Raw genomic sequence first — 25,908 nt, forward strand, 5'->3', positions numbered from 1 at the left:
GTCGGGGGAAGGGGTGGGAACTTGAGCAGGCGGAATGAGACTGGTAACCACTCAGCTACTACATTGTTCATATCTTGTGGAAACTATGTGATAGAGGTATCATTCAGGAGGCAGAGTATGTATATCTGGAGTCGGCTGTCTGGTCCTGGCCTTCCCTGTTCAAGAGAGACAAGGTATTACTGGAGAGAATCTGTGGCAGAATTTGGTAGGAGGAGACATAAGCACTTTATGGTGCTTCATTATGGCATACTTCCCCTCAAAACACAGAACTCTGTAGGAAACAGCATACTCCATAACTAAAGTGCTCCTTGGTTTTGCAGCCGATGAACCCAGTGCCATTTAATAACAGAGGAAATGCAATACAGCAACTGTTCTGCCTAACCTAAGTTGGAAGCTAGTCTGTAGGAGCAAGAGAAAGTTACTGCAAACTGATCTGCAGAGTGAGTCTGGACATGTGATGTATACTTAAAACAGTGACATGTGTTAAATTCTTGCAGTAGGGAATTACTGTCTTTCTTGACCTTCCCTTTAATGTGCCTGGGCAGCTCTTGTTGTGGCCTACATGTGCAAGTGCACCTTTCTAGAAGTACAGAAGGTGAGTTTATTAACATGAAGAGACATTCCACAAGACCCTCTTTATGTTCAGATGGTGGTCTTTCTTAGGAATGTTTGAATACATGTAGCTGTGTACCATACTATGAGCAGAACTGCTCAGCAAACTTCTGCAGGCTCATCTGCAGCCCATGGCTTGGACAGCAGCACTCTGAGCTGGGTTAGGAACTGGCTGGATGGTCAAAACCAGAGAGTGGTGGTGAATGATGTCACATCCAGCTGGCGGCCAGTCAGTAGTGGAGTCCCCCAGGGATCAGTGCTGGGCCCTGTGCTCTTTAACATCTTTATTGATGATCTGGATGAGGGCATTGAGTCAATCATCAGTAAATTTGCTGATGACACCAAGCTGGGGACAGGAGTTGATCTGCTAGAGGGTAGAGAGGCTCTGCAGAGAGACCTCGACAGGCTGGACAGATGGGCAGAGTCCAACGGCATGAGATTGAACACATCCAAGTGCCGGGTTCTGCACATTGGCCACAACAACCCCATGCAGTGCTACAGGCTGGGGTCAGAGTGGCTGGAGAGCAGCCAGGCAGAGAGGGACCTGGGGGTGCTGGTTGATGGTAGGATGAACATGAGCCTGCAGTGTGCCCAGGCAGCCAAGAGGGCCAATGGCATCCTGGCCTGCATTAAGAACAGTGTGGCCAGCAGGAGCAGGGAGGTCATTCTGCCCCTGTACACAGCACTGGTTATGCCACACCTCGAGTACTGTGTCCAGTTCTGGGCCCCTCAGTTTAGGAAGGATGTTGACTTGCTGGAACGAGTCCAGAGAAGGGCAACGAAGTTAGTGAGGGGCTTGGAACACAAGCCCTATGAGGAGAGGCTGAGGGAGCTGAGGCTGCTTAGCCTGGAGAGGAGGAGACTCAGGGGTGACCTTATTGCTCTCTACAACTACCTGAAGGGGGGTTGTAAACAGGCAGAGGTTGGTCTCTTCTCCCATGCAGCCAGCACCAGAACAAGAGGACACAGTCTGAGGCTGCGCCAGGGGAAGTTCAGGCTGGAGGTCAGGAGGAAGTTTTACATAGAGAGAGTGATTGTCCATTGGAATGGACTGCCCGGGGAGGTGGTAGAGTCGCCGTCACTGGAGGTGTTCAGGAGGAGACTTGACAGGGTGCTTGGTGCCATGGGTTAGTTGATTAGGTGGTGTTGGGTGATAGGTTGGACGTGATGATCTTGAAGGTCTCTTCCAACCTGTTCTGTTCTATTCTATTCTATTCTATTCTATTCTATTCTATTCTATTCTATTCTATTCTATTCTATTCTATCCTATCCTATTCTATTCTATTCTATTCTATTCTATTCTATTCTATTCTATTCTATTCTATTCTATTCTATTCTATTCTACCAAAGACAGGCAGATATGTGGATCAATAGATGAGTCAAACCTGTGTGTGCACAGAAAACACACATCTTTGGCTTTATTTTCTTGAAGACAATCCTCAAGAAGCCCTGCTCTGAATTGACATCTTTTCATGAGATGGATGATTAGTGAGCAGTGAATGTGAAATTTACCATTGAATGTGAATTTTACCATTGTGCATTTATCTCCCTTTTTTTGTCAATGATTTATACATTTTACCTTATTGGAAGCTCTCAAGTTGACACAGCTTTGCTTGTGGATTAGAGGAGATTAGTTGTGCAATAAAACTGCACAATATAAGATTACACCTTACACTGGGTTATGAAATAGCATTAATGTCTTGTGTGATTAAGCAACCATGGACTTTGAACTTGGGTTGTGTGGCCAGCCCTAGTGTTTTACTTAGTGTTGTGCTTACTACTAGTAAAAGTAGGAAGAAAAATAATATCACCTTCAGTCGTAACATTTGAGTATAAAGGAGAGTTTCCAGGGCTTTGCCTGTGGACAGAATCAATCCCATCCAGTTGTGATGTACACTGTAGACATTGATGTAGAAAGATGGGTATATTATTACATCAACAGAACTGGGAGAAAAGCTCATAGTTTCTAAACAAAATGCAGAAGCTGCATAAGGACTGTTCCTGCAGAGCAGCTAAATAACTTCTGTCTAGGTTCACACCTGGCTCATGTCTCATACACCTCTGACCATTCTTCTTCTTGAGTGTGTTGAGTTTGTCCCTGTCTTTGTTGGACTCCAAAGTCCCAAATGTAACTTCATCACTGTGTACTCCATCAGAGACTGTGGTTGTCCAGAGTATCTTTCCAGGTTTAACACACATTTATTGGGCTGGAATTAGGTACATCTCTTCTGCAATGGCACATTGCAACTGACAGATACTTAGTGCTGGTTTGCTACCCACACTTGATCACCTTCTGATGATGTTGGCTGTTTTAAATTCCTATACTTGATTTTGAATTGCAGTATGCAGCATTGTTTGCTTGTGATTATTGAAGTTCACCTCCTTGATCTTAGATTATTTCTGCACCCATTGTGTTTCTGAGTTCCATGTGCTAGCAGCTTTGGCCGGTTTGGGGGCACTGCCAATGTTACAAACATGGCTTCTGTTCCCTTTTTCTAGCTCTTACTAAATTATGGAACAGGCCTGATCTGCCCAAAGTGCTTCCATCCAGTTATACCCCTATTGTGTGGCATGTATACATATGCTTTATTCTGCCATCTAATAATGAATCTGTGTACACTGGGCCACTTACTCAGTCAGGATGAATCAATGTTCAAGCAATTTGGCAAACATGGCAGAACATCTCAATCCCAGTAGTACCAGCCCTTGGGGAGACCAGTGAGAAGCAAGTTCTTAAGAGACAGTAACATGTTTAGTGATTTCATTTTGACAGAGTGTATTGCAAGTGTCTTTTTGTGGCTCAAGTAGAAAGAAGACAGCTTGTAGGCAGGTAACAGAAACATGCAATTAATTCCTCTCTCTAACCTAGTAACAGAGTAGTACTGAGGTGCTTATACCTTCATCTACATCAAAGTTTCATGCTCTTGTGTGAGGCACTGTAACGATTTTCCCAACGAAGTTGGGAGGCTCCAAGCCTGTCAGTGTTTAAGGCCAGGCTGGATGGGGCCCTGAGCAAGCTGGTCTAGTAAGAGGGGTCCCTGCCCATGGCAGGGGGTGTTGGAACTAGACAGTCTCTACAAAGGCCACTAGAAAACATTGTCCTTTCTGAACTGCCCTGAAAAACGCAGAGGGACACAGGGCAGGAGCCACATTTACACAGCTGAACCGAGACGGTGTGCACACCCGTACCCGCCACCCCACCTCCATGCCCCCCCAGCCCCAACCGCTGCACCGCGCTGTCATTCGCTGGCCGTGCCATCTATCACAAATGAGCAGGGCTTGGCCTCTGGCCCAGCCAATAGAGTGGCGTCGTCTGGCCGGCAGCGCTGCGCTTGTGCAAGGCGCCATTAGCTGGCTGGCTACTGCGCGGCCTAACGCCGCGCTTGCGCACTGTGCCCTCGGCCTTCCCTCTGTTCGCGGAAGTGGTGGGGCCGCGCCAGTTCCGCCTCGGCGTTGTTCACTGTGGACAAAATGGCGAAGATCGCCAAGACCCATGAAGGTAAGAAGCTGCTGAAACACCCACAGTACCTCTCATTGTAGCTGCGCGCTCGGCAGTTGCATTTTGGGTGTATTTCTCCGTGACTCTAGGCAGCGTCAGGCCCGACTCGTTGGGTGGGAGCCAGGCGGGCTGGCCCTGTGGCGGGCGGGCCGGGCCTGTTTGTAATGGCGTCTCCGCTTGTGTCACCGCCATGCCTGGGCCTCCGCCTTGCCCTCGGGGGCTGCAGAGGCAGGCGTGGGGCACCTAACCTGGGGAGAGGGACTCTTGCTGTGCACGTTTAGAGGGGGATGGAGGGAGGTGAAGGGGAACGGTGTCGATTAGTTGTGTTTCGCTGACCGGGCCAACGAATCCCTGCCGGGCTCACACCTACCGGCACAACGCCAGGCTGAGCGGCATTCACACGCAAGGCCGCCCGTGGGCCGCTCCTCGCCTTCCTCCGCTGCACGCACCTCCCCGCACTCGCGGCCCGGGTCCCCTCCGCCCACTCGCATTCAGCCCTCGGTGTAGATCGCAGTGTACGCCTTCTCGCTTTCGCATCATAAATGTCGTCCACACACGTTTATTGTCCTGACCGAGCCCTTCGGCCTGGATCCGCAGTAAGCGAGGCCAGAGAGGGCAAGTGAACGGGTGTTGTCCGCTGAAAACCAGCATGGCCTGAGCTGTTACTAAGCATCGTGTCGACGTGGTGCTTACTGAAACCAGTGCCCTGAAGGAGGAGAAAAAATATCCTGTGAGGTCTCAAAGCGTTTCAATTGCGATTTTAGCACGGAGGCTTCCTGCCGGCTGGGTGTTTACATAAGAAAACTGGTCTGCGAGCGGTTTGATGAGCGAGGACTTTCATAGGCAATATGTTATTGTCCGAGGTGCTGCGTGGCTCTCTTCACCATTGCTTCTAGCTCATCACGGCAGGAAGCAAAGCTTTTTTCTTGAACAGCTTTTGTGGCTTGCCCTGCACTTTAGAGTAGTTTTTGGAATCGTATTGCATCTCTGTTCTCGCTTTCGGGTTTTTACTGATTGTTTTGTGCATGATGTGTGATGTTCTTTATATTGATTTACATTCGTAATTCACTAACAAAAATCTACCTCGGACAGTGGTTGGTATACTGCAACGTAGCAGGGTGCCCAGGTATTCATTACCCATCACAGTGCTCTGCCTCTCGTATTACCTAAAGAGCTTTTAATAATAAGATAGTAGATTTTTTTAAAAATTAAATTGCTTACTTATTGAAGCAAATGGTGGTCCATCGACTTTCATGAGAACGTTGATGTTCTCCCAGTTGCACGTTTTGATTAGTGTTGTATCAGAACAGATTTTAGAGGGGGTGTAGGTAGGTAAATAAAACAAACTATGTGTAACTGAATATCATCATGTAATGTCTTCCCAACGTGGAAGTAATTAGCTGAACAGCTTGATTATTTTTTTCTTCTGAATTCTCTCTGATTTTTTGTCAGTTCTAGACTGATTTTCCAAATAGAGTTGGTTCTTACTAAGTTGTCTTAGAAGATTTTTCACATCTTTATATTGTTTGTTGAATATTTGTCGATTGATGTGTTGAAGACACAACCTGAAATAGCTATCAAAACATTTTGAGATGGTTTCAGTTTCATCGTTTACGGGAGGGCTTTTTGGTTTAGGTTGGAAAACAACGTTCTAAATGGCAGCTTATAGAGCCTCAATAAATGCTTGAATTTCAAATGCTGCTGAAGGCATTTTTTAGTTTGAATCTTTTTTTTTTTTTTTCTTGCTCAAAAAAGAGCAAAGGGATCTGTAAATATAAGAGATCTAACATGTATGGAAGTGCTAAACTAGTTAGAAATAAAACTGCACAGAGCAAGCTGAATGTGTAAATATACGATAAGGCATGAAAGCATACAAACTATCCAAGCTATAAAATATTGCTTCAGTATAGGGTCTGATTCTGCTTTCATGCTGAAAAATGTTTTGCACTTAGACATTGCCAGTAGAATGACATGTATGGTAATGGAGTATTTGCAGAAAGTCTGTTATGATCTTGCTGTCTGCTAGAGTTCTCAGGGACTTTGAATTTCAAGTGTGTTGACTAATAATTAGCATTTATAGTATCTTTCAAATCAATTGTGCATGTTAAAGTTACTACTTTTGAAATAAAACAATGTATTGAATGGTGTAAAATACAGACATAAGAATAAGCAGCAGGATATTATTTTCCCCTTTTCCCTTTAAATCCCGTTTCCTCTGACTGAATTTCTAATTAAGTCCTAGCTGACTAAATCTTCAATGAAGTAGTTTACACAATGTGGTTTTTAAGTTTTATGATTACTCCTCTCTCAATTTGATTTGTGCTTAAGTGGTCTGTTATATATGCTTTGAGCTTTTCCAAGGAAGTGCTAATTAGATCAAGGAAAGTAAATGCATCTTAATGCATCTTTAATGTCAAAACAGTCTTTGGAAAAGACTGGAAGCTAAGTATGTAATGCTTTCTAGACTGGTAATCAGGCCACCTCTGGCTGCAGACCTTTTAGACCTTCTAGTTAAAGTGTTTTTTGTCAGATGGGTGTTGGTGTTCTCTGAAGAGTGCTTCATTTAAGCTAGTGCTTAGAGACCACTTGGCATGAGTTGAAAATTATGGTGGCTGCAAGTGGGGTTTGTTAACCCTGTAGACCCTGTGCAGGTATAAGTAACCCATCAAGAAATGAGTGTTCCTTAGTCTGCACAAACACTTGAGGTTAATTAATTTAAAGGAGAAGGCCAAGAATAACTGTTCTGTACACTCTTCAGTAAGTAGAGCTATTTAAGAAATAAAATAAAGGAATCAAGCCTCAATATGTAAAGTATTAGTAAGAACTAATAAGAGGAAAACTTTTTTGTCTTCTGCTTTTGCTGCAGAAGTCCCATAACACTTTTAATGGACTTTGGTCTCAGATCTGTGGCCCATCCTGTGTGGCGGAGTACTTACTGGTGCTTTATTTGGCTGAGCTTTATGGTTTGGCTGAGCTTTATGGTTAGGCTGATTCAGTGGACAGATGATGAAAGGACTTTGGCATTGTAGGCAAGATCTGTAGGCTTTCTGTTTTGAAGTTGGTTACAACTAGGGGTGGGCAGCATGTTGTTCTAGTAATTGCTTGTTAGAAATAAAAAACAATGGCATTGTGCTCTAAAAAAAAGGTGCCATAGGGTAGCTTCATACAAACAATGCCTTATGATGACACTGATAAACAGGATATGTCTGTTATGTCTTAGAGGCCTCTGTGGGCAAGACAGGGATCCCTAATTCAGCAGTACTTTCTGCTGCTTCTCCAGGAAAGTAATGTATTAGGAAGCATCATGTCTCAAGTTGTGGGCTCACTGGAATCCCCTATGCTTGTGCATGATTTGGGGGAGCTGGATGTACCTGAGAACAGGATTCAGCAGGTGATTGTGGCCAGCAGTGTAGGGCTTTTGTCAGGTTTCAGCTTTCAGGAGTCAAGTCAGATGCCATGAGTTTGTGTAATGCAAAGCTGACTGTCCCAAGTTACCACCTTCTAGATACCTGCCACAGTTTCTTGGAAGCCCTTAACTGGGTGGAGCAAGATTCTTCTTATCAGCTACTATGGTGTATCTTCAGTCTTCTGTGTATGGGACTCTTGATGACTTTAGAAATATCTGCTGTTTCCTTCTTTCCCTACTGGACTGTTGTCCCAAATCTGGGTTAACAAGTTAATGTCCTTTCTGAAAGTACCAAACTTTTAAGGTCAGAGATGGCTACCAGAATTGAGTCAGACTGGAGAGTTCAAAGCGTGATACAGCTCCAATTTGTCCTGGGTGAAGGGTAGTATTCCTGTTACTCAGAACAGCCGACTCTCTAAAGATGGTGGTGCAGGCAGGAGTAGTTGTGAATAAATAACATTGGAGCTGCCAGAGTGAAGAAATTTAAAAATGTTGGGGTTTTTTTCCCTTTCCTGTGTATGTGCTAACTTAGTATTCAGTGAAACGTGAGAGGTTTTTTTATGTGTTCAAAGATAATACAATATGTTTGCGTATGTTAGGTAACACGGCACAATGTAGTTTTATTAAATGTCTGTGATTTGCCAGCTCATGCAGTAGCTTTATCAACAGATTTGTTTATATTAGCAAAATTGATTTGTGATAATTTGAAAAGCCTTTAATGAGAAGATTCCATTCCCTGAGGAAGTGTGGTGTTAGTGCAGTGTTGAGAAATGCCACTGTAAATGACCTTCGGTGCTGTCTCTGTTGGAAGGTGAGATTCAAACCCTGGCCCATACAATTCGAGTTTTCTGTGCTGGGTAATATAGCTGAAGGGAAAAGCTGTTTATAAACATCTGAGTTTTTTTTTTTTCTTATTTTAGTTTTATGTGCCTTTTTTTCCCCTGTAATCTTTGAAATCTGGTGGGGGAAAAAAACTCATTTTGCTGTACGAAGTAGTATGTGTCATAGTACCATTTTGTGTGTAGGCATTAAAAGAACTGCTGTTTTGTGTGTCTTTACCCTAGATATTGAAGCACAAATTCGAGAAATTCAAGGGAAGAAGCCTGCTCTTGATGAAGCACAAGGAGTAGGCCTTGATTCCACAGGATATTATGATCAAGAGATTTATGGAGGCAGTGACAGCAGATTTGCTGGATATGTCACTTCTATTGCAGCAACTGAATTGGAAGACGTAAGTGATTTTATATATTTGTTTATTTAGGGCATTCATTCTAAGTGTTTTGGAATTAATTTGGATGAATTTTTAATAGCAATTGCTGAAGTCAAAGCAATTATCATTAAACCCATGTTTGACCAAAAGTGTCTCACCTGGGAAGCTCCTGAATTCCAGGTCTGGCTTGTACTTTATGAATTGTACTTTGAAGGTCATGTATGCCCAAGCAGAAGGCAAAAACTTTGGCCTGGTATATAACCAACATTAGTCTTGCCTGCAATAATTAATTTGGCTGCCGAAGTGAAAAATAATCTTGGAAAACAAATCAAACCTTGGGCCAGCAAATGTAACTATTTTAAGATTTCTGTTTCTGCTTAATTTCAAATTTCAGAGCAATTTGTGAGAATTGGCTTTTTCACTGTATTAAGTTATCTTTTGTAGGCTTACTTAACTTTCTAGTGATAAACATTTGATCACATTTTCAGTTGGAGGGGCAGTCAGACACTACAGTTCTGACTGTGAATACATCTGCAAATATGGGAGGGAAGTGTGTTTTTAAGAGGAAGGCAGACTGTTGTGTTCAGATTAGTACTAGCTGATTTATTTGTTTTATTTTTAGTGACATGTCATTTGTAGACTTCTAAGAATTCCTTAACTAAAAGTTTCCATTACAGGATCTTACTGAAATCAGTTCATAGTTTCAAGAGCAATTGGTTTGGTTGGTTTTGGGTTTGTGTTTGTTTAGGGTTTTTTTTTTTTTTGGATTGCTGTAAATCATTGCACAGAAACTGGCTGCAAGGCACTAGAGAGCAAAAAATGTCTGAGTCCTTGTGATTGCCAAGGTATAACTAAATTAATACAATTCTGAATATTTTATGGGTGTGGTGTTTTTTTTCTTCTGGTTTTTTTTTTTTTTAATAGGGTTATTGACTGAAGTTTTGTTCTGTCTCTAGCTGGCTTTTAAGGAAAAGCAGATTGAACCAATTTTCCTGTGCCAGCCAGGGAACTCTATCCACGTGCCAGTATGAAAGACAGCCTGTTTGTGTAACTAGTGTAAACAGCATGCTTGATTAAACATAGCATATTGCAGAATTCTTGAGTCTTGTAGAGAAAAAGGTCTTTAGATGGTATGGGTAGGTTTATCTGATTCAGCAGTTTGGGACCAATGAGATAACATACAGAAAAATCCATGATAAAATTCAGAATCGGCTATTCTAGTTGTCCACTTCCACCTTTTCTATGACCACAGTGTGTTGACATTATTTTATCTCACTGTCAATATGCCATGTCTCTTTCCTGCCAGGATGATGATGACTACCCTTCTACGAGCTTGCTCGGCCAGAAGAAGCCAGGGTACCACGCTCCAGTGGCTTTGCTTAATGACATCCCACAATCTACTGAACAGGTACATCTTAAGGCACAGTAAAATACTATTGGAGGTATTAGAGGAAAAAAAGTATTACGGATTTTGAGGCCAGACCTTGTCTCTTGTAGATAAAAGATGTATGTGAAGTGCTGTGGAGTTTTAATTTTGGTTTAGTTTAGCGTGCCACAGGGTGATAAAAATGGGCAGTGTTACATGTAAAGGTGATGAGGGCATGGACATTAAACTATTAAAATATCTACTTTGATAAGTCAGATACTTAAAAAATGGAAATGACTGGAAAACTTTGTCCCTTGTGTTTCTGGGTTTTGTAAATAAAATGTTATCACTTAGATTTTATATCCCTGGAGTATTTTTCTGTGGGAATTAAAAGCTGTGAAGCAGCGTTAAGACCCGCTGTAGAAAGAAGGGGAAAGTGTGACAGCATGAAATGCATTAATGACAAGTGAATCAACTTCTTGAATAACAAATTATTGCCAGAAGTTACTTGATAAGAAGTTCTGTGTTTAAAACAAACAGGCAAAAAGAAACAAAAGTCAGTGTTTTGATCTTACTGCATAGCTCAGATTGAGAATAAAGTAGACATTTTAGTAATTTTGGAAATGAATCCATGCCTATGGTCACAGACTTTTGCTGTTGTTCTTCACACACGGATGACTAATGAGGTGTGTTTGTTTTGCAGTATGATCCTTTTGCAGAACACCGTCCTCAAAAGATTGCAGATCGCGAAGATGAGTACAAAAAGCACAGGCGGATGATGATAATTTCCCCTGAGCGTCTTGACCCTTTTGCAGATGGTAATTCATTTTGACTTTTCTATACCCTCTCTGGAATTTGTTGTCTTTAAATGTCTTTAGCCCTTTGATTTCTGTTGGCATGCTTATAAGCTTAGTTTTGTTGTAAACATCCCCTTTTCATAGAGATTTGGTTGAAAACCTAGATGCCATATTCTTCATCTTTATAATACGAGTTTTCTTTCCAGGTAGAAGGACAAGAAACTAATGAGCCATTGCCATAGAAACACAAAGGGTTAAAGGTTTCTCTTTTCATTTTGTTTTGGGTTGTGCATTATACTTTGAACAACATGTGTATTGAGTGCTCAGATTCTTTCAGTACCTTGAAAATGTTCATTCCAAGCTGTAGATTTACAGGGTTACTGCATTTGAAATGCTAGCTCTCAAAAGAGAGCACCTAAGTCTTGCCATCCTATGTAAACTTAGGTGGTATAGCTAAAAGAAACAAGAGCAGATATAAGACTTTGATACTCTTAATAGTTCAAGTCTGTTCTGATACTTTGAGAATGCAAGTCAGGAAAAGGGGTGTTAGTGGGTCTGTCAGAAACTTTCTTCAAGCGTGTTTCACATGTGGCAATAAGGTGCCTGTTGGCTTAAAATGAGTTAGCTGTTTTGCAGGTGTTACAAATAAGAATTTCAGCCTGCATGAATGAATAGGGTTATTAATTATTTTACTTGCTTAATTGTAATTGATATAAAGATGTATTGTCAGAATTCACAGGCCCATACTAACTGTCCTTAATTTCTTTCCTACAGCAGTACTGCTATATGCCAGTCCTGTCTGCATTCTTAAGGGTGCAGTTCAACACATCCTGTGTAGATTATGGTGAAAAAGTATCCCAAAGGAAAGTCCTATCAAAGCTAGTGTCAGAATGACACAGCCAATTGGGCAATGATCTTCAGCATAGAAATGTTTGAGAAGTTTATTTTTTTTCCCTAAATTACACTGCTATACCACTTGTATAGCAAATATGCACATTTTTCTTAAAGAAAAGTGTTTTTGTTGAGTCTTGTTTTAATAATGTTGGGCTTCTTATTTAAAAGTGTAATTAACTCAAGATACACAGCATAAAACAACACATGGTTTACAAAACCCATTGCCTGTGAGTATTGTCGTGGTGGTATGTGTACTGTGTTACATTCAGCTCCCAGTCACAGTTGTACCTTGAGAAGAGGGGGAAAGTGACAGATTTTGGGGGTTTTTTGTTTTCTTTTATTTTTTCTTTGTATTTTTTTTTAAAATGAAGCCCTTTTACAGTATGACAATAGAAGATCTGGGAGACATGCCCAGATTTGTCAACCTTATAACTGGGTCTTTATGATAAAACATTTTAGACATTGATGAGGTGTGGAGTATTTATTTCTAGTCAGATAACAACTAGGATTTAACAGCTTACACAAGGTAATGTTTTGAATATAAATATCTTTCCAAAGTGTTACTAATGGTAAAGAGATAATTTTCTAGGCTTCTATTCTGCTGCTTGAAGTCAGAACTGCTGGTGGAGACAAAGGCACGAAAGTGTACGTATTCCGGATTAGCAACCCAGGAACCCATCACTTCTGAAGACTCTTATAACTGTGTTGTCATGTTACCATTTATCTTGGCTTTAAAATATTTGTTTGAAACTGCAGTAGTTATGTTTGTGTTCAAACAGGTTAAATTGATCAGCAAACTGAATAAACGTAAGATACCTGTAATTTTTAAAATTCTCAATCAAAAAGTAAAATTAAACAATCATGGAATAATATAATATTAGAGCAGGACAGTAGAAAAAATCCAGAGTTTCTGTTTATCCTGTACTCACTGTTCTCTATTCCTGTTGCTGTTCTCTTCCACAGGAGGGAAGACACCAGATCCTAAAATGAATGCCAGAACATACATGGATGTTATGCGTGAACAGCATTTAACAAAGGAAGAGGTGTGTGGAGTGGGGGGAGGGCTTGCACTTGAACTTCATTTCATTTTACAGCTGCTGAGAGCACATTAAAGTGGGAAAATTCTGATGACTTTTTTTTGACTTAAAAGCTCTTTTCTTTGGAAAGTCATGTTCTTCACATGTTGAAAGTCAGCAGAATTTAAAGATGTAAGTTTTGAAAAACACCTGTTTTAAATAATACTTAAACAATGGAGGAACAGCCTCAGTATCTTTTAATATGGATTTGTTTTTTAGTAGGACTTTTTTGTGGTGTTTTTCTTCTTCCCGAGAATGAGAGACCAAAGCTAACAGTCACTGAGGGGTATTCAGTGTCAGAGATGTTTGGTTTTGTCAGCTCAGGGAGATTTTAAGTCTTTGTTGAAGGACTTGGAGCAGTAGTAACTGCTGTAAGGCTAACATTAGGGTTCAAATATGAAAAAAAAAGAAGTTCATGCTGTGTTCAGGGCTATGGATAGGTAAGCAGAAATTAGTTATCACATTTCTTGTGTAATACCTGCAGTGCCACCTGTTAAATAGAGCAAGGTAGCACTCAACATGTCTGTGTTGTTACATTTGTGTGTGAAGGGCTTTTTAAAGATGTCAAAACCAGCCCCTCCAAACACTTAGCTGCTCTGTCACTGTAGAAGAATTTGAAAGGAGAATGGCCTTGAAATGAAACCTGTAGCTATTTGGATATTATATGAGCATGCCCTCAAAAAATAGCCTATTAATGTATGATAGAGCTGAAAAATCTCTTTTGAAGGTATAATCTGGAGGCCTTCTTAAGAAATCTTGTCTCTTATGTTTGTCTTTTTGTGCCCTTGAACAGAGGGAAATTAGACAACAACTAGCTGAAAAAGCTAAAGCTGGAGAGCTTAAAGTCGTCAATGGAGCTGCATCTCAGCCACCTTCAAAACGCAAACGGCGTTGGGATCAGACAGCTGATCAGACTCCTGGTGCTACACCTAAAAAGCTATCCAGTTGGGATCAAGCAGAGGTAATAATCCTAGTATTAATCATCTTATCTGCAGAAGACATCATTAATGCTGATCTTCTTGAATTTTAGAAGTTTCCTACTCTACTGGAAAGAAACAGCAGTAACTAGCAGGTTTTGAGGGTATAGTAAGTAAGAGAGAGACTAATACTTTTGGGTTTGTCTTGTGTAGACTCCTGGCCATACACCATCTCTGCGATGGGATGAAACTCCAGGCCGTGCAAAGGGCAGTGAAACTCCTGGTGCTACCCCAGGCTCAAAAATCTGGGATCCAACTCCCAGTCATACGCCAGCAGGAGCTGCCACACCTGGTCGGGACACACCTGGACATGCAACACCAGGCCACGGAGGTGCCACTTCCAGTGCACGTAAAAACCGATGGGATGAAACACCTAAAACAGAAAGAGGTACTTATGTGAAACATGAAGCATATCATCAGTCTAAGGGTGGTTCGTGGTACAGCATTCTTTCATCTGAAGGAAATGGTAGATTCAGAAGTCAGGCAAGAAGTGACTGTATTCTGACCTCTAGTGGTTGCTGTGAGCTCTTCATTTGCAGTATTGAGTTCTTAACTCACAGCTGTTGGAGCACCTCTGCTCAAAACCAGTCGGTGTCTGTGGTCTGGCTAGTGACTGCTGCAGGCTGGGATTTTCATGTGTGAAGGAGCTCACATCAACTTGGTTTTTTTGTGGTAGATTTGTGTGTGTTGGGTTTTGAAGTGTTAATTTTTTAAAGAGGTTACCATTTGAACAAGTTCTGGCAGAAGTTTCTCAGCTGCCTGATTTGAATTAGGCTCCTGTGCCAGAGAACAGTGAAACACCATTGTTCTTTATGCTGTTATCAAGGGAGTACATAGGATACTGTGGATACATTGTCCAGTTCCTAGAATATTCAAGTTCTTTTGTAGTTTTTAGAATTCTATCTCTTTATCCTAAGATTCAGCAAGAAGGTGACATGTTTTCTTCATAAAATGAAATTCTCTAGGGATGTAGTGCAGTGCTTGGGATTTTTCAAGAGTCACCTTTCTGTCTCCTGTGTTTATTTGATGCTCATTCATTTGTGTTGACATGAGGACAAGATACTGACAATGAGTTTGGATATTGATAACTACAGTTGCAGTATGGACTGTTCAGCTTCCTGCAACAATGGTTTGTTTTTTCCTTTAGATACTCCGGGCCATGGCAGCGGATGGGCTGAGACACCTCGTACAGATAGAGGTGGTGACTCCATCGGTGAGACACCAACCCCAGGAGCAAGCAAAAGGAAATCACGTTGGGATGAAACACCTGCTAGCCAGATGGGTGGCAGCACTCCTGTTCTGACACCTGGCAAAACACCCATTGGTACACCAGCTATGAACATGGCAACTCCTACACCAGGTAAGCTCATCCAGTGTCCAAGGCTCCTCTTTGTTTTGGGAAATGAAGCACAGACACTTACCTCTCTGCTTGAAATAGACTTCTGCCCGAGTTATTCTCCTGTCTATATGGAAGTGGTCAGTGTGTGCTCAGTTTGCCACAGCTACTTGGTTCTGGAGGGGAATTGAGACTAAGGGTACAGTCTCAGGTCTCTTCCTCTTCAATTTGGGTGGTAAAACGTGGATTAAAAGACTCTAAAAGTTGCACAGATTGCAAATACTACGAAAGCTTTGTTTAAGGAGAGCCCTTAACGGTTAAGTAAAAAAGTTATCTCCTGCAACGTACAGAAAGTGATTTGTTTGTTTCTTTTTAATTTTAAATAGTTTGTTTTAATTATTTTTCATTTAAATACAGGTCATATCATGAGCATGACCCCTGAACAGTTGCAGGCTTGGCGCTGGGAAAGGGAAATAGATGAGAGAAACAGACCACTTTCTGATGAAGAATTGGATGCTATGTTTCCAGAAGGATATAAGGTAACTCATCTGGATGAAAGTACAGCAGACCATGATGTTAGTTTGTTGGGTTTTGGGTTTTTTGTACCAGGGAATATTGATGCTTTCAATTTTATTTATTTTTTTTTAAAACCAGATTGTCCACATTTAGTGTTGATTACTGATTGTAGGTGTTTGTTTGATGAACTTACTCATGTACTTGTTAGAGAACTAAAGATGACCTTCAAGGCCAGTTGTTCTCCTTCCTGATGTGGGAATGCCCGTCAAGGCGAGAGATGAGCTATGAATGGACTGACAAAAATACTAAGTCCAGATGTAAATAAACATAGAATTTGTGGCTTTCCTCTATGAGTGTCTTCTAAGTCAGCTAGTGCACTGTGTTGATAGAGATATTTAATACTTTGTAAAGAGTTCAAAGCTTATTTTCCAAGCTTTCAGCAGTGGAAGTCAGCTTTCTTCTGAAACATCCTCAGAAATAGCTGCAAATTCAATGAATTTTTCAGTGTTGCTGTGAACATGGAAGCTAATGTAGCACTAACACTCACACAAATCCCCAAACAAATAAAATGGAAGATGAAAGTTTGGTCATGGTTTGTATTTGCTGCCTTCCTCTTTTTGTCTGTTGTCATAAGAGGATTTTTGTCCCTTCTCCTGCAGGTTCTTCCCCCACCAGCTGGTTACGTACCTATTCGCACTCCAGCTCGCAAGCTTACAGCGACTCCAACACCGTTGGGTGGTATGACTGGGTTCCACATGCAGACAGAAGACCGGACTATGAAGAGTGTCAATGACCAGCCATCTGGCAACCTCCCCTTCCTAAAACCAGATGACATTCAGTACTTCGATAAACTCTTGGTAAATGAGCTTTCACTCGTGCTAGTCAAAGTTTTCTGTTTTTCTCTGTATATATATCAGTGCCTATTTATCTGTCTGGGATTATTTGTAGGTTGATGTCGATGAATCAACTCTGAGTCCTGAAGAACAGAAGGAGAGAAAAATAATGAAATTACTTCTGAAAATAAAGAATGGCACACCTCCTATGAGGAAGGTGAGATGAGCTGCTGGATGCATTTCTGGAATTTCATTCTGCAAAACCATTTGTTTTCAAGTTTAGTTTCAGTTGTCCATTGGGCCCCCTTTAAGAGCATCTTCCATCTTTATCTGCTTACTGCTTTCTTCCTCCTCTCTATGTTTTTTTTTTTGTTCATCAGTGTAATTTAGCATTGCTTTTCTTTGCACAGTATATTAGTCACTATAATTTACTGATTTATAGTGCTTTTTGATTAAGGGCTTCCTAATTTTTTGGATTTTGCTTCTAACACTTTAAAATCAGTAGTGTGGCTCCTCTCTGAGTTTCACCTTTACACATCATGCAGTACATCAGCAGTCTTTTCTGCACAGCTTAGCTTTAATTTGCCGTAGCACCAAGCTGCCTAGTTGCACAGTAAGTGCTGTATAAGTTTGTAGGTGGAGCCATTCTTAATATTGGACCAGGACCATGTTTCTCTTGGAAACTGAGCATCTGGGGGGCTAACATCAGGGTGTTTTTTCCTCACATTCATTTTTAAACAGACCAGCATAAAATTGAAGTGGTTTTACAGTGGTAGAAACAAGTATTTTGAAGCCTGTAGGGACAGTGAATTACATTTTAACTTGGTTCATATCTCCCTCTTCTGTGATTTAATATTGTTTCCTTAGTTGAATTAACAGAGTGTTTGGTTGTATTTAGGCTGCGTTGCGACAGATCACCGATAAAGCTCGGGAGTTTGGAGCAGGGCCATTGTTTAATCAAATCCTGCCTCTGCTGATGTCACCAACACTTGAAGATCAGGAGCGGCACTTGCTCGTCAAAGTCATCGACAGAATTCTGTACAAGCTGGATGACCTGGTCCGACCATACGTGCACAAGGTCTGCTGCCCTTTTCCATTCCACCTTTCAGTTGCCTTTTCTGATGGGTTCTGGGAGAAGTGCATATGTTACTTGCACTTCAGAAGAGGATGAGCATGTTACTTTTTAACACAACTGACTTCCGTATTTCTTAAGCCATGCTTTAAGTTAGTTTAGTGTGGGCTTTATAGCATTAAGGCATGATGTAAAAATGATGCATGCCAGCTCGGGGTGGGTGGGAAGTGGATCTTACTTGATTCTAGGCAGTATTTCTGGGCTTCCACGGGAGACAGAGATGCAGAAAGAGCATAGGGGATTTCCCCCCCTCTCCCCCCCGCCAGTCATCATAAAGCCTAAAGCTTGGATCCATAGAATCTGTTTCATGGAACCTGGTAGAGCCAGAAACAGTACCGAAAGCTTTAATGAAAGGAAATACTTATTTGTTCATCTTTTCCAGATCCTTGTCGTCATTGAACCACTGCTGATTGATGAAGACTACTATGCGAGAGTGGAAGGCAGAGAAATTATTTCAAACTTGGCTAAGGTAAAGTTCCATTCATTAAGGCAACTGAGTTAGATTGCATACAGCTGCATTTTTATAGGCATGGTAGAAAAAATTATTACTGTGCTGTAAATCCAGTTGGTGTATTTTGTATGCTTTTCCTTCAGGCTGCTGGTTTGGCCACAATGATCTCCACAATGCGACCTGATATCGATAACATGGATGAATATGTCCGAAACACAACAGCTCGAGCCTTTGCTGTCGTTGCCTCTGCTTTGGGCATTCCTTCTCTGTTGCCCTTCTTGAAAGCTGTTTGTAAAAGCAAAAAATCCTGGCAGGCTCGGCATACTGGCATCAAGATTGTACAGCAGATTGCTATTCTGATGGGTTGTGCCATCTTGCCTCATCTTAGGAGCTTGGTTGAGATTATTGAACACGGTAAGTTCTGCTTTCCCCTGCAAAGATTTGTGTATCCACTTCTTAGTTTTCATACCCCAGTTAAGCATAGCGATAGTAAGGTCCTGTTTTGTGTGTCTTTTTGACACTGAGAATCAGTGCAGGTGATGCTGAAAGAAAAACAGTAATGCAGTTTTCCTCAAATCAGTTAATTGCTTTTAGACTGCCCCTCTGTTTTTGCTGGTTTTGGCTCAGATCACAGGAAGTGGTACTAACCACTGTTCTCTTGCAGGTCTTGTGGATGAACAGCAGAAAGTTCGCACCATCAGTGCTTTGGCTATTGCTGCTTTGGCTGAGGCAGCCACTCCCTATGGGATTGAGTCATTTGACTCTGTCTTGAAGCCTTTATGGAAGGGTATCCGTCAACACAGAGGAAAGGTATATCTAAAATTCTTCTTTAGCTTGAATTGAAATGGATTTGTATCTTCTGTAACTTATGAGAGACATTTCTGCATTTCAATAGGGCTTGGCTGCCTTTTTGAAGGCTATTGGTTACCTGATTCCGCTCATGGATGCTGAGTATGCAAACTACTACACCAGAGAAGTCATGTTGATCCTTATCAGAGAGTTCCAGTCTCCTGATGAAGAGATGAAAAAAATTGTGTTGAAGGTACATCAGAATGATTGTTTATCAATGTATTGAATATGTATGTTGATAAAAATCAAACCAACTGAGCAGAACAACCATCCCTGCACCCCACACAGAATTTAAACTGTTGGATTTTTTGTTTCCTGTCAGGTGGTAAAGCAGTGTTGTGGTACAGATGGTGTTGAAGCAAACTACATTAAAACAGAAATCTTGCCACCTTTCTTCAAACACTTCTGGCAGCACAGAATGGCATTGGACAGAAGAAATTACAGACAGGTATCGTGGGGTTTTCTCAGTTGGAGAATTATTTATAGATGAATAAAATTCACATGACAGTGTTAATTCAGGCTAGGTGCTTGATTTTTGTCTTGTGTCCTGAAATTGAATTGTTTCACAAGCAGTTTAGAAGTTGCACAGCTACAAGAAGGCTATCAAGACATTTCCCATCTTTGGTCAGCATCAGCTGTAAGGTTTGGGGTAGTTCACCCCATGTTTAAAACATTGATTGATTTCTAAAGGCCACACCAGTTGTTTGTAGAGGGCTTTAGGAGCATGATGCTGTTCCTTCAGAATATGGAAAATTAATTTCAAGATCTATAAAGAAGGATTTTTTTGACACTTCTCTACTCACTGCTTGTGTATTTCAGTTGGTTGATACAACTGTGGAGCTGGCAAATAAAGTTGGAGCAGCAGAAATAATTTCCAGAATTGTGGATGATCTGAAAGATGAGGCTGAGCAGTACAGAAAAATGGTCATGGAAACCATTGAGAAGATAATGGGAAATCTGGGGGCAGCAGACATTGATCATAAACTGGAAGAACAGCTCATTGATGGTATCCTGTATGCCTTCCAGGAACAGACCACAGAGGTATGGCCAAGGGCATTTAGTGTTTGGTTTGCTGTAACTGTAAACCAGCTCACTGTTGGTTATACAGAAATGTCTGCTTCTAAATTAAGGTGTTAGAATCCATTCTTAGATGTCAGTGCTGTAATCTGTAAAATCCAGAGAACATGTCAGAGTTTGTTTAGATAGTGCCAAGTTCTATTAAAATGTAGTGTGACTCTTGGTCTGATTCTTCTTTGTTTTTGCACTCAGGATTCAGTGATGCTGAATGGCTTTGGCACAGTGGTTAATGCTCTAGGCAAGAGAGTGAAGCCCTACTTGCCACAGATCTGTGGTACAGTGCTGTGGCGGTTGAACAACAAATCAGCCAAAGTTAGGCAGCAGGCTGCTGACCTGATCTCTAGGACTGCAGTTGTCATGAAGACTTGTCAAGAGGTATTGTATTGGCTCCTGTGAAATTTGTTTTAGTATGTCATAGAATCATTGAGGTTGGAAAAGACCTCTGAGATCTTCAAGTCCAACTGTAACCTAACTACCATGACCACTAAACTATATCCTGAAGAGGCCCTTCTGCACGCTTCTTGCACATCTCCAGGGATGGCAGCTCCAACGTCTCCCTGGGCAGCCAGTTCTAATGCCTCACCACTCCTTCAGTAATCAAATTTTTCCTGACCTCCAACCTAAACCTCCTTTGGCACAACATAAGCCCATTTCTTCTTGTCCTATTGCTGGTTACTTTGGAGAAGAGGCCAACACCAGCTTCACTCCAACCTTGTTTCAGAGAGTTGTAGAAAGCAATGAAGTCTTCCCTCAGCCTTCTCTTCTCCAGCCAAACAACCCCGGCTCCCTCAGCTGCTCCTTGCTCTCCAAGCCCCTCACCATCCCTTTTGCTCTTCTTTGAACACACTCCAGGATCTCAGTGTCTTTCAAAGTCACAGTATCATGAGAGGAAAAAATCAGTAACTCTTACCTTTTTTTTATTTGGCTGTAGGAAAAACTGATGGGACACTTGGGTGTTGTGCTGTATGAGTACCTGGGAGAAGAGTACCCTGAAGTACTGGGCAGCATACTTGGAGCACTGAAGGCTATTGTGAACGTTATAGGTATGCTTGTGTGTTGATTACATCTCTGTTCCACAAAAAAAAGCCAAAGTGAAAAGGCATTGTGAAACTAAATACACTTCTCTGAATTCAATAGGTATGCACAAGATGACACCGCCCATCAAAGATCTGCTGCCACGCCTTACCCCTATTTTGAAGAACAGGCATGAGAAAGTACAGGAGAATTGTATTGATCTTGTGGGGCGCATTGCAGACAGGTAGGGTGACCCATGATAAAACTGTGACCCTCTGTGTGGGCAATTCTTACAGAAAAAGCTAAAGCTTGAGTGCCAGGTTTGGCATCTGGGTATTTGTTTTCGTATCTCTTGATGCTTCTTCAGTGGAGTGTAAAGCGTATGCTGAGATATTTAGCAGTTGGTCTGTTGAATGTATTGTAATGATTTCTTCTGCAAACACTTGGTAAGGAGTGTTTTCCACTTACGCAAACGTAGAATGCACACAATAGAACATTGGATATTAGGGAAAAGCTCCTTACATCGAGGATGGTTAAACAAGGGAACAGGTTGCCCAGAGAGGTGGTTGAGAATCTGTCCCTGGAGATATTCCAGGGGAGGCTTGATGGGAGCTTCGGGCAGCCTGATCTAGTTGAGGATGCCCCTGCTTACTGCCAGGAGGTTGGACTAGAGGACCTTTAGAGGTCCCTTCCAGCCCGGGTGTTTTGATGATTGTATAATCCTGATCTAGTTGGAGGTGTTCCCCGGTTGCAGGGAGGTTGGACAAGAGAACCTTTGAGGGTCCTTTCAAACCTGGTACAGTCTGTGAATCTGAAATTGAGTGCCCTGTTAACCAGTGAGGGTTTAATGATAAGAGATACCTAATGAACAATTGCTTAAGCAGCATCCCCTGTTGATAGCAAACAGACAGGTGCTGCAGTGTCTGTGGTTTTATTTAACATCACTGAAGAGGTAGCTCACTTTATTCTCTTGCAGAGGTGCAGAATATGTTTCTGCCAGGGAATGGATGAGAATCTGCTTTGAACTGCTTGAATTACTAAAAGCCCACAAGAAAGCTATCCGGAGAGCCACAGTGAACACTTTTGGGTACATTGCAAAAGCTATTGGGTAAGTTAGTTTAATGTTTATCCACTTCTATACATGATTACCTAATGTAATGATAATTGTGAGTTTTCTGGTGAGAAATGCCCCAGCTTCTCTACATTCAGATTGTACAAACTTTGTCAGAGGAGAGTGCAGTCACCTATTCTGATTACCGCAGGCTGCTGCATGTTTGGACTGTTTATAGACTAGCAAGGTTAGAGTGTGATGTGGTAGTAAAAGTTGTTTATTATTAGTTTTTTCATACTGTGATATGCATCCAGACCCTCTCTGTATGGTTTTATAAACTCTCTTTTAAATAGTCCCTTTTTACTAAACCCTCCAAATCAATACTTACACTAATTTGCAAAGGATTTTTTTTACCACTAAGGTGATACTGCAAGTCAGCAGATTGTAGAATGAAGCACGGTTGCCATCTTTATGCATATTCTTAAAGTAACTGTGCTTATCTGTACAGGAGATACCCAGTGACAGGCTGTGGTTTGACATGAGTTTATAATTACCTGTGAGAACAGAATCATAGTGGGGAGGCTAGAGAAAATAAAAAATGTTGGTTATGAAAACAAGATCATGTAGTTGTTCAAGCTGTGTCAGAATTTCCTGGGTTTAAGTTGTTAGCCAGTTACCTTAACTCGTTTTAAGGGCTAAAGCTGTCACTTGGTGTTTGAAACTGAATTGATTTTTCTCCTAATCCTTGCTGAATCCATTGACACAGGTGTGTATGTTCTCTCTTTCAGACCTCACGATGTACTGGCTACATTGCTCAACAACCTGAAAGTACAGGAAAGGCAGAACAGAGTGTGTACTACCGTAGCAATTGCTATTGTAGCTGAGACTTGCTCGCCTTTCACAGTGCTGCCTGCACTCATGAATGAGTACAGAGTGCCAGAACTGAATGTCCAGAATGGTGTGTTAAAATCCCTGTCTTTCCTCTTTGAATACATTGGAGAGATGGGCAAAGATTACATTTATGCTGTTACACCATTGCTTGAAGATGCTTTAATGGACAGGTGAGTGTACCTTTATCTACCTGTCTACCTACCCAGGGTACAGTTAGGCAAAGTATGTGCATCTGGGTCTTGATAGCAAATACATCACAGTATCACTAAGGTTAGTGGTGTTCTTGTTTGCTGAAGGCTTTAAGGGACCATCATGGTTTGTAAGCCCTTGTCTGCAGATAATAAAGATTATATACTCTTGTTTTACTAATACTTAAAGGATTAAAATGATAGAAGCTTCCTAAGTGAGTCAAAGCTCCCTACATTCAAACAGATTCTGATAATGTCTGTTGTTAGTGCTTTTGCTGTGGCATTAGAGTGCTGTAATTTTTCAGGAAACTCCATCCTTCCTTCAATTTACTGATTTTTTTTTTTTTATTTTTTTTTGGGGGGGGTGTTGTTTTTTTGGTCACTCTGCCCCTTTGCTGTCAGTAATTAAGGATTAAAAGTTTATGTTAGTATTCTCACAAGTGTTACTGAAAAATACTATACTTGTCCCATTGCTTTGAACTGTAATTAATTAACACTCCTTTGCTCTCTTTGCAGGGACCTTGTGCACAGACAGACAGCCAGTGCTGTGGTGCAGCATATGTCTCTGGGAGTTTATGGGTTTGGCTGTGAAGATTCTCTTAACCATCTGCTAAATTATGTGTGGCCTAATGTGTTTGAAACCTCTCCTCATGTCATTCAGGCAGTCATGGGGGCTCTGGAGGGCCTCAGGGTCGCTATTGGTCCCTGCAGGATGTTGCAGTATTGTTTACAGGTATGTCCTTGTGTCTGCTGGGTTCACAGAGACAGTGCTTATCAGCCCGACTTCTTTCCAAGAGACTAAAAAGATAATTTAATCAAAGGAAAACAGTGTGGATTTGGTACTTTGACTTGCAAAATGGAAGCATTTTGCAGATTGTGAGGACACTGGTGACTGGGGAATAAATTAAGAGTGCAAGGGTAACAAATGAGATGAATAAATGAGGTGATAAAATTAATACTAAATCAGCATTACTTATCATTAGCCAGGAAACCAGTAAGACATTTAAAACTAAGAATGAAGCACTAGAAAACAGTGCTTTGACCAGAATTGATACTGTTGCATCCACATGAGCCAGTTCACTTTCTGTACTTGTCTATGTGCTGGTGAAATCTGAAGGCTCCTTTCTGTGTGAATGCACACAACTGTTCCTGCTGCTCTGGCTGTGGATTCTTAGCTCACATCTCAGGTAGGAATCAAGGATGAATGTGATGCAGATCAGTGCAGAGAGAATGTGACAACAGATAAGCAATTTCACTCTGGGGTGTTGCTTTAATCTGGTGGACCTCAGCATAAGTACCCACCAGTGAAGGTAAAGGTGAAAAGTCTCTTGCACAGTGTGTTTGGGTTTTTTTTGGTGAGTGTTACTTGTATACTTTTACTATATAGAACTGTTTCTTCCCAGAGCTTTCACATCCTGCTAATGTTTCTAAGTTTAATAATAGTTTGTTTCATATATTCTGCCATTCAGTGGAATTTCTCCCTGCAGAAAAGAGCTAAGAAACTGTGTCTTAAGTATTGCTGTTTGGATAGTCAGAAAAATCAGGAATGACATAAGTCAGGAATTTAGCGTATCTGCCTTTTTTGTAAGTGGTGTTAGCACCTGTAATTGCTTTTTCAAATGCTTGTTGTGCAGAACTTGATTAGTAACGTTTGAACATCAGCTTTTAACAAATGATGTCCCGTTCTGTTTTCTAGGGTTTGTTTCACCCTGCCAGGAAAGTAAGAGACGTTTATTGGAAGATCTACAATTCCATCTACATCGGCTCCCAGGACGCGCTGATCGCACACTATCCCCGGATCTACAACGACGAGAAGAACACCTATATTCGTTACGAACTTGATTACATCTTATAATCTCCTTGTTCAGTCGTTGGTGTTTAATGCACAGCTCTTCTTCAGTTAAATGCTTCAGATTCAATGATGTAAAATTTCCAAGTCCTGGAGATCGGTGTAGAGCTGGTCAGAGGCAGAGTTAGGAATCCAGTAGCATGATGATTCTTTTTTTTTCTTAATTTTATTTTATTTTTTAAATGACTGTCCTTGTTTTTTGATGTTTAAACTGTTAAAGCCAGTAGTGACCAAGAAAACAGTGATTACAGCGTACTGGAGGGCTTTTTCATTCGGATTCACCTTTCTGAAGATCTAGGTTTCATTCCTTGTGTTTAAAGGGGGAAGTTTATTTGAGAAATAAACATTTGTGTATAAAACTTAATTCGTGTGTGGTTTTTGGACAGAGGGGCTTGTAAAACAAATCCCTCTGGGTTGAGTATTTGTTCATGTAATAAATAGGTGGCTTAAAATGTTTCAACCCTTTTTGTCATCCCCTAGCTTTTGAATAAATAAGAAAAGCCTACCAACTGTAGTTAATGTGTGTGTCTTTGTTGTGCCGTCACGTAGCCGTAGTCTGGCTGATGGTGGTAGTAGTGGCAGTGTGTTTTCTGTGGATAAAACGGTGTTTAATTGCTTGTTGCTGCTTCATTCCCAATATCCTGGCTGTGAGGATGGCTTAGCGTCTTAACTAAACAGAAGTTAGGCAGTCTACTCTAAATGTGGTGTAACTCACTTGCACAAATTCTGTGTATTGATCACATTTGGCATGCTTTTTAGCATCTTAGAACTTTAAAAAAGCCAAATAATAGGCTCTGCTAGAATTCCTGTAAAGAGCTAGGAAAGCAATGTGCTCAGCACCTGAGGTGAGGCAGCTTTGAAATATATGTGACATAGGAAATGCT

The 25,908-nt window shown here is 41.3% G+C and overlaps 1 protein-coding gene across 3 annotated transcripts; it reads left to right on the plus strand.

Annotated features, from left to right (window-relative positions):
• The first annotated feature begins 4,005 nt into the window (after window positions 1–4,005).
• On the plus strand, window positions 4,006–25,533 carry SF3B1 (splicing factor 3b subunit 1). 3 transcript variants are annotated; one of them, XM_068137961.1, is made up of 25 exons: window positions 4,007–4,111; window positions 8,582–8,748; window positions 10,034–10,135; window positions 10,797–10,911; window positions 12,748–12,827; window positions 13,654–13,821; window positions 13,991–14,225; window positions 14,985–15,197; window positions 15,591–15,712; window positions 16,349–16,546; window positions 16,638–16,739; window positions 17,421–17,600; window positions 18,037–18,123; window positions 18,249–18,519; window positions 18,770–18,915; window positions 19,001–19,147; window positions 19,277–19,402; window positions 19,774–19,995; window positions 20,224–20,406; window positions 20,963–21,074; window positions 21,169–21,289; window positions 22,022–22,153; window positions 22,885–23,157; window positions 23,692–23,908; window positions 24,872–25,533. In XM_068137961.1, the coding sequence occupies exons 1-25, from the start codon at window positions 4,084–4,086 to the stop codon at window positions 25,028–25,030; spliced, it is 3,906 nt and encodes a 1,301-aa protein (XP_067994062.1). In that variant the 5' UTR covers window positions 4,007–4,083; the 3' UTR covers window positions 25,031–25,533. The 3 variants fall into 3 exon arrangements, with proteins under 3 accessions (XP_067994064.1, XP_067994062.1, XP_067994063.1); XM_068137962.1 differs by lacking the exons at window positions 4,007–4,111; window positions 8,582–8,748; window positions 10,034–10,135; window positions 10,797–10,911 and adding an exon at window positions 10,924–12,429; XM_068137963.1 differs by lacking the exons at window positions 13,654–13,821; window positions 13,991–14,225; window positions 14,985–15,197; ... (15 more) ...; window positions 23,692–23,908; window positions 24,872–25,533 and adding an exon at window positions 12,374–12,429 and having other exon boundaries at window positions 4,006–4,111; window positions 12,748–12,832.
• The last annotated feature ends 375 nt before the right edge of the window (window positions 25,534–25,908 follow it).

Source organism: Melanerpes formicivorus, unplaced genomic scaffold (genome assembly GCF_026170545.1).
Source record: "Melanerpes formicivorus ecotype bairdi unplaced genomic scaffold, bMelFor1.0.p_v2 SCAF_5, whole genome shotgun sequence".
NCBI lineage: Eukaryota > Metazoa > Chordata > Aves > Piciformes > Picidae > Melanerpes > Melanerpes formicivorus.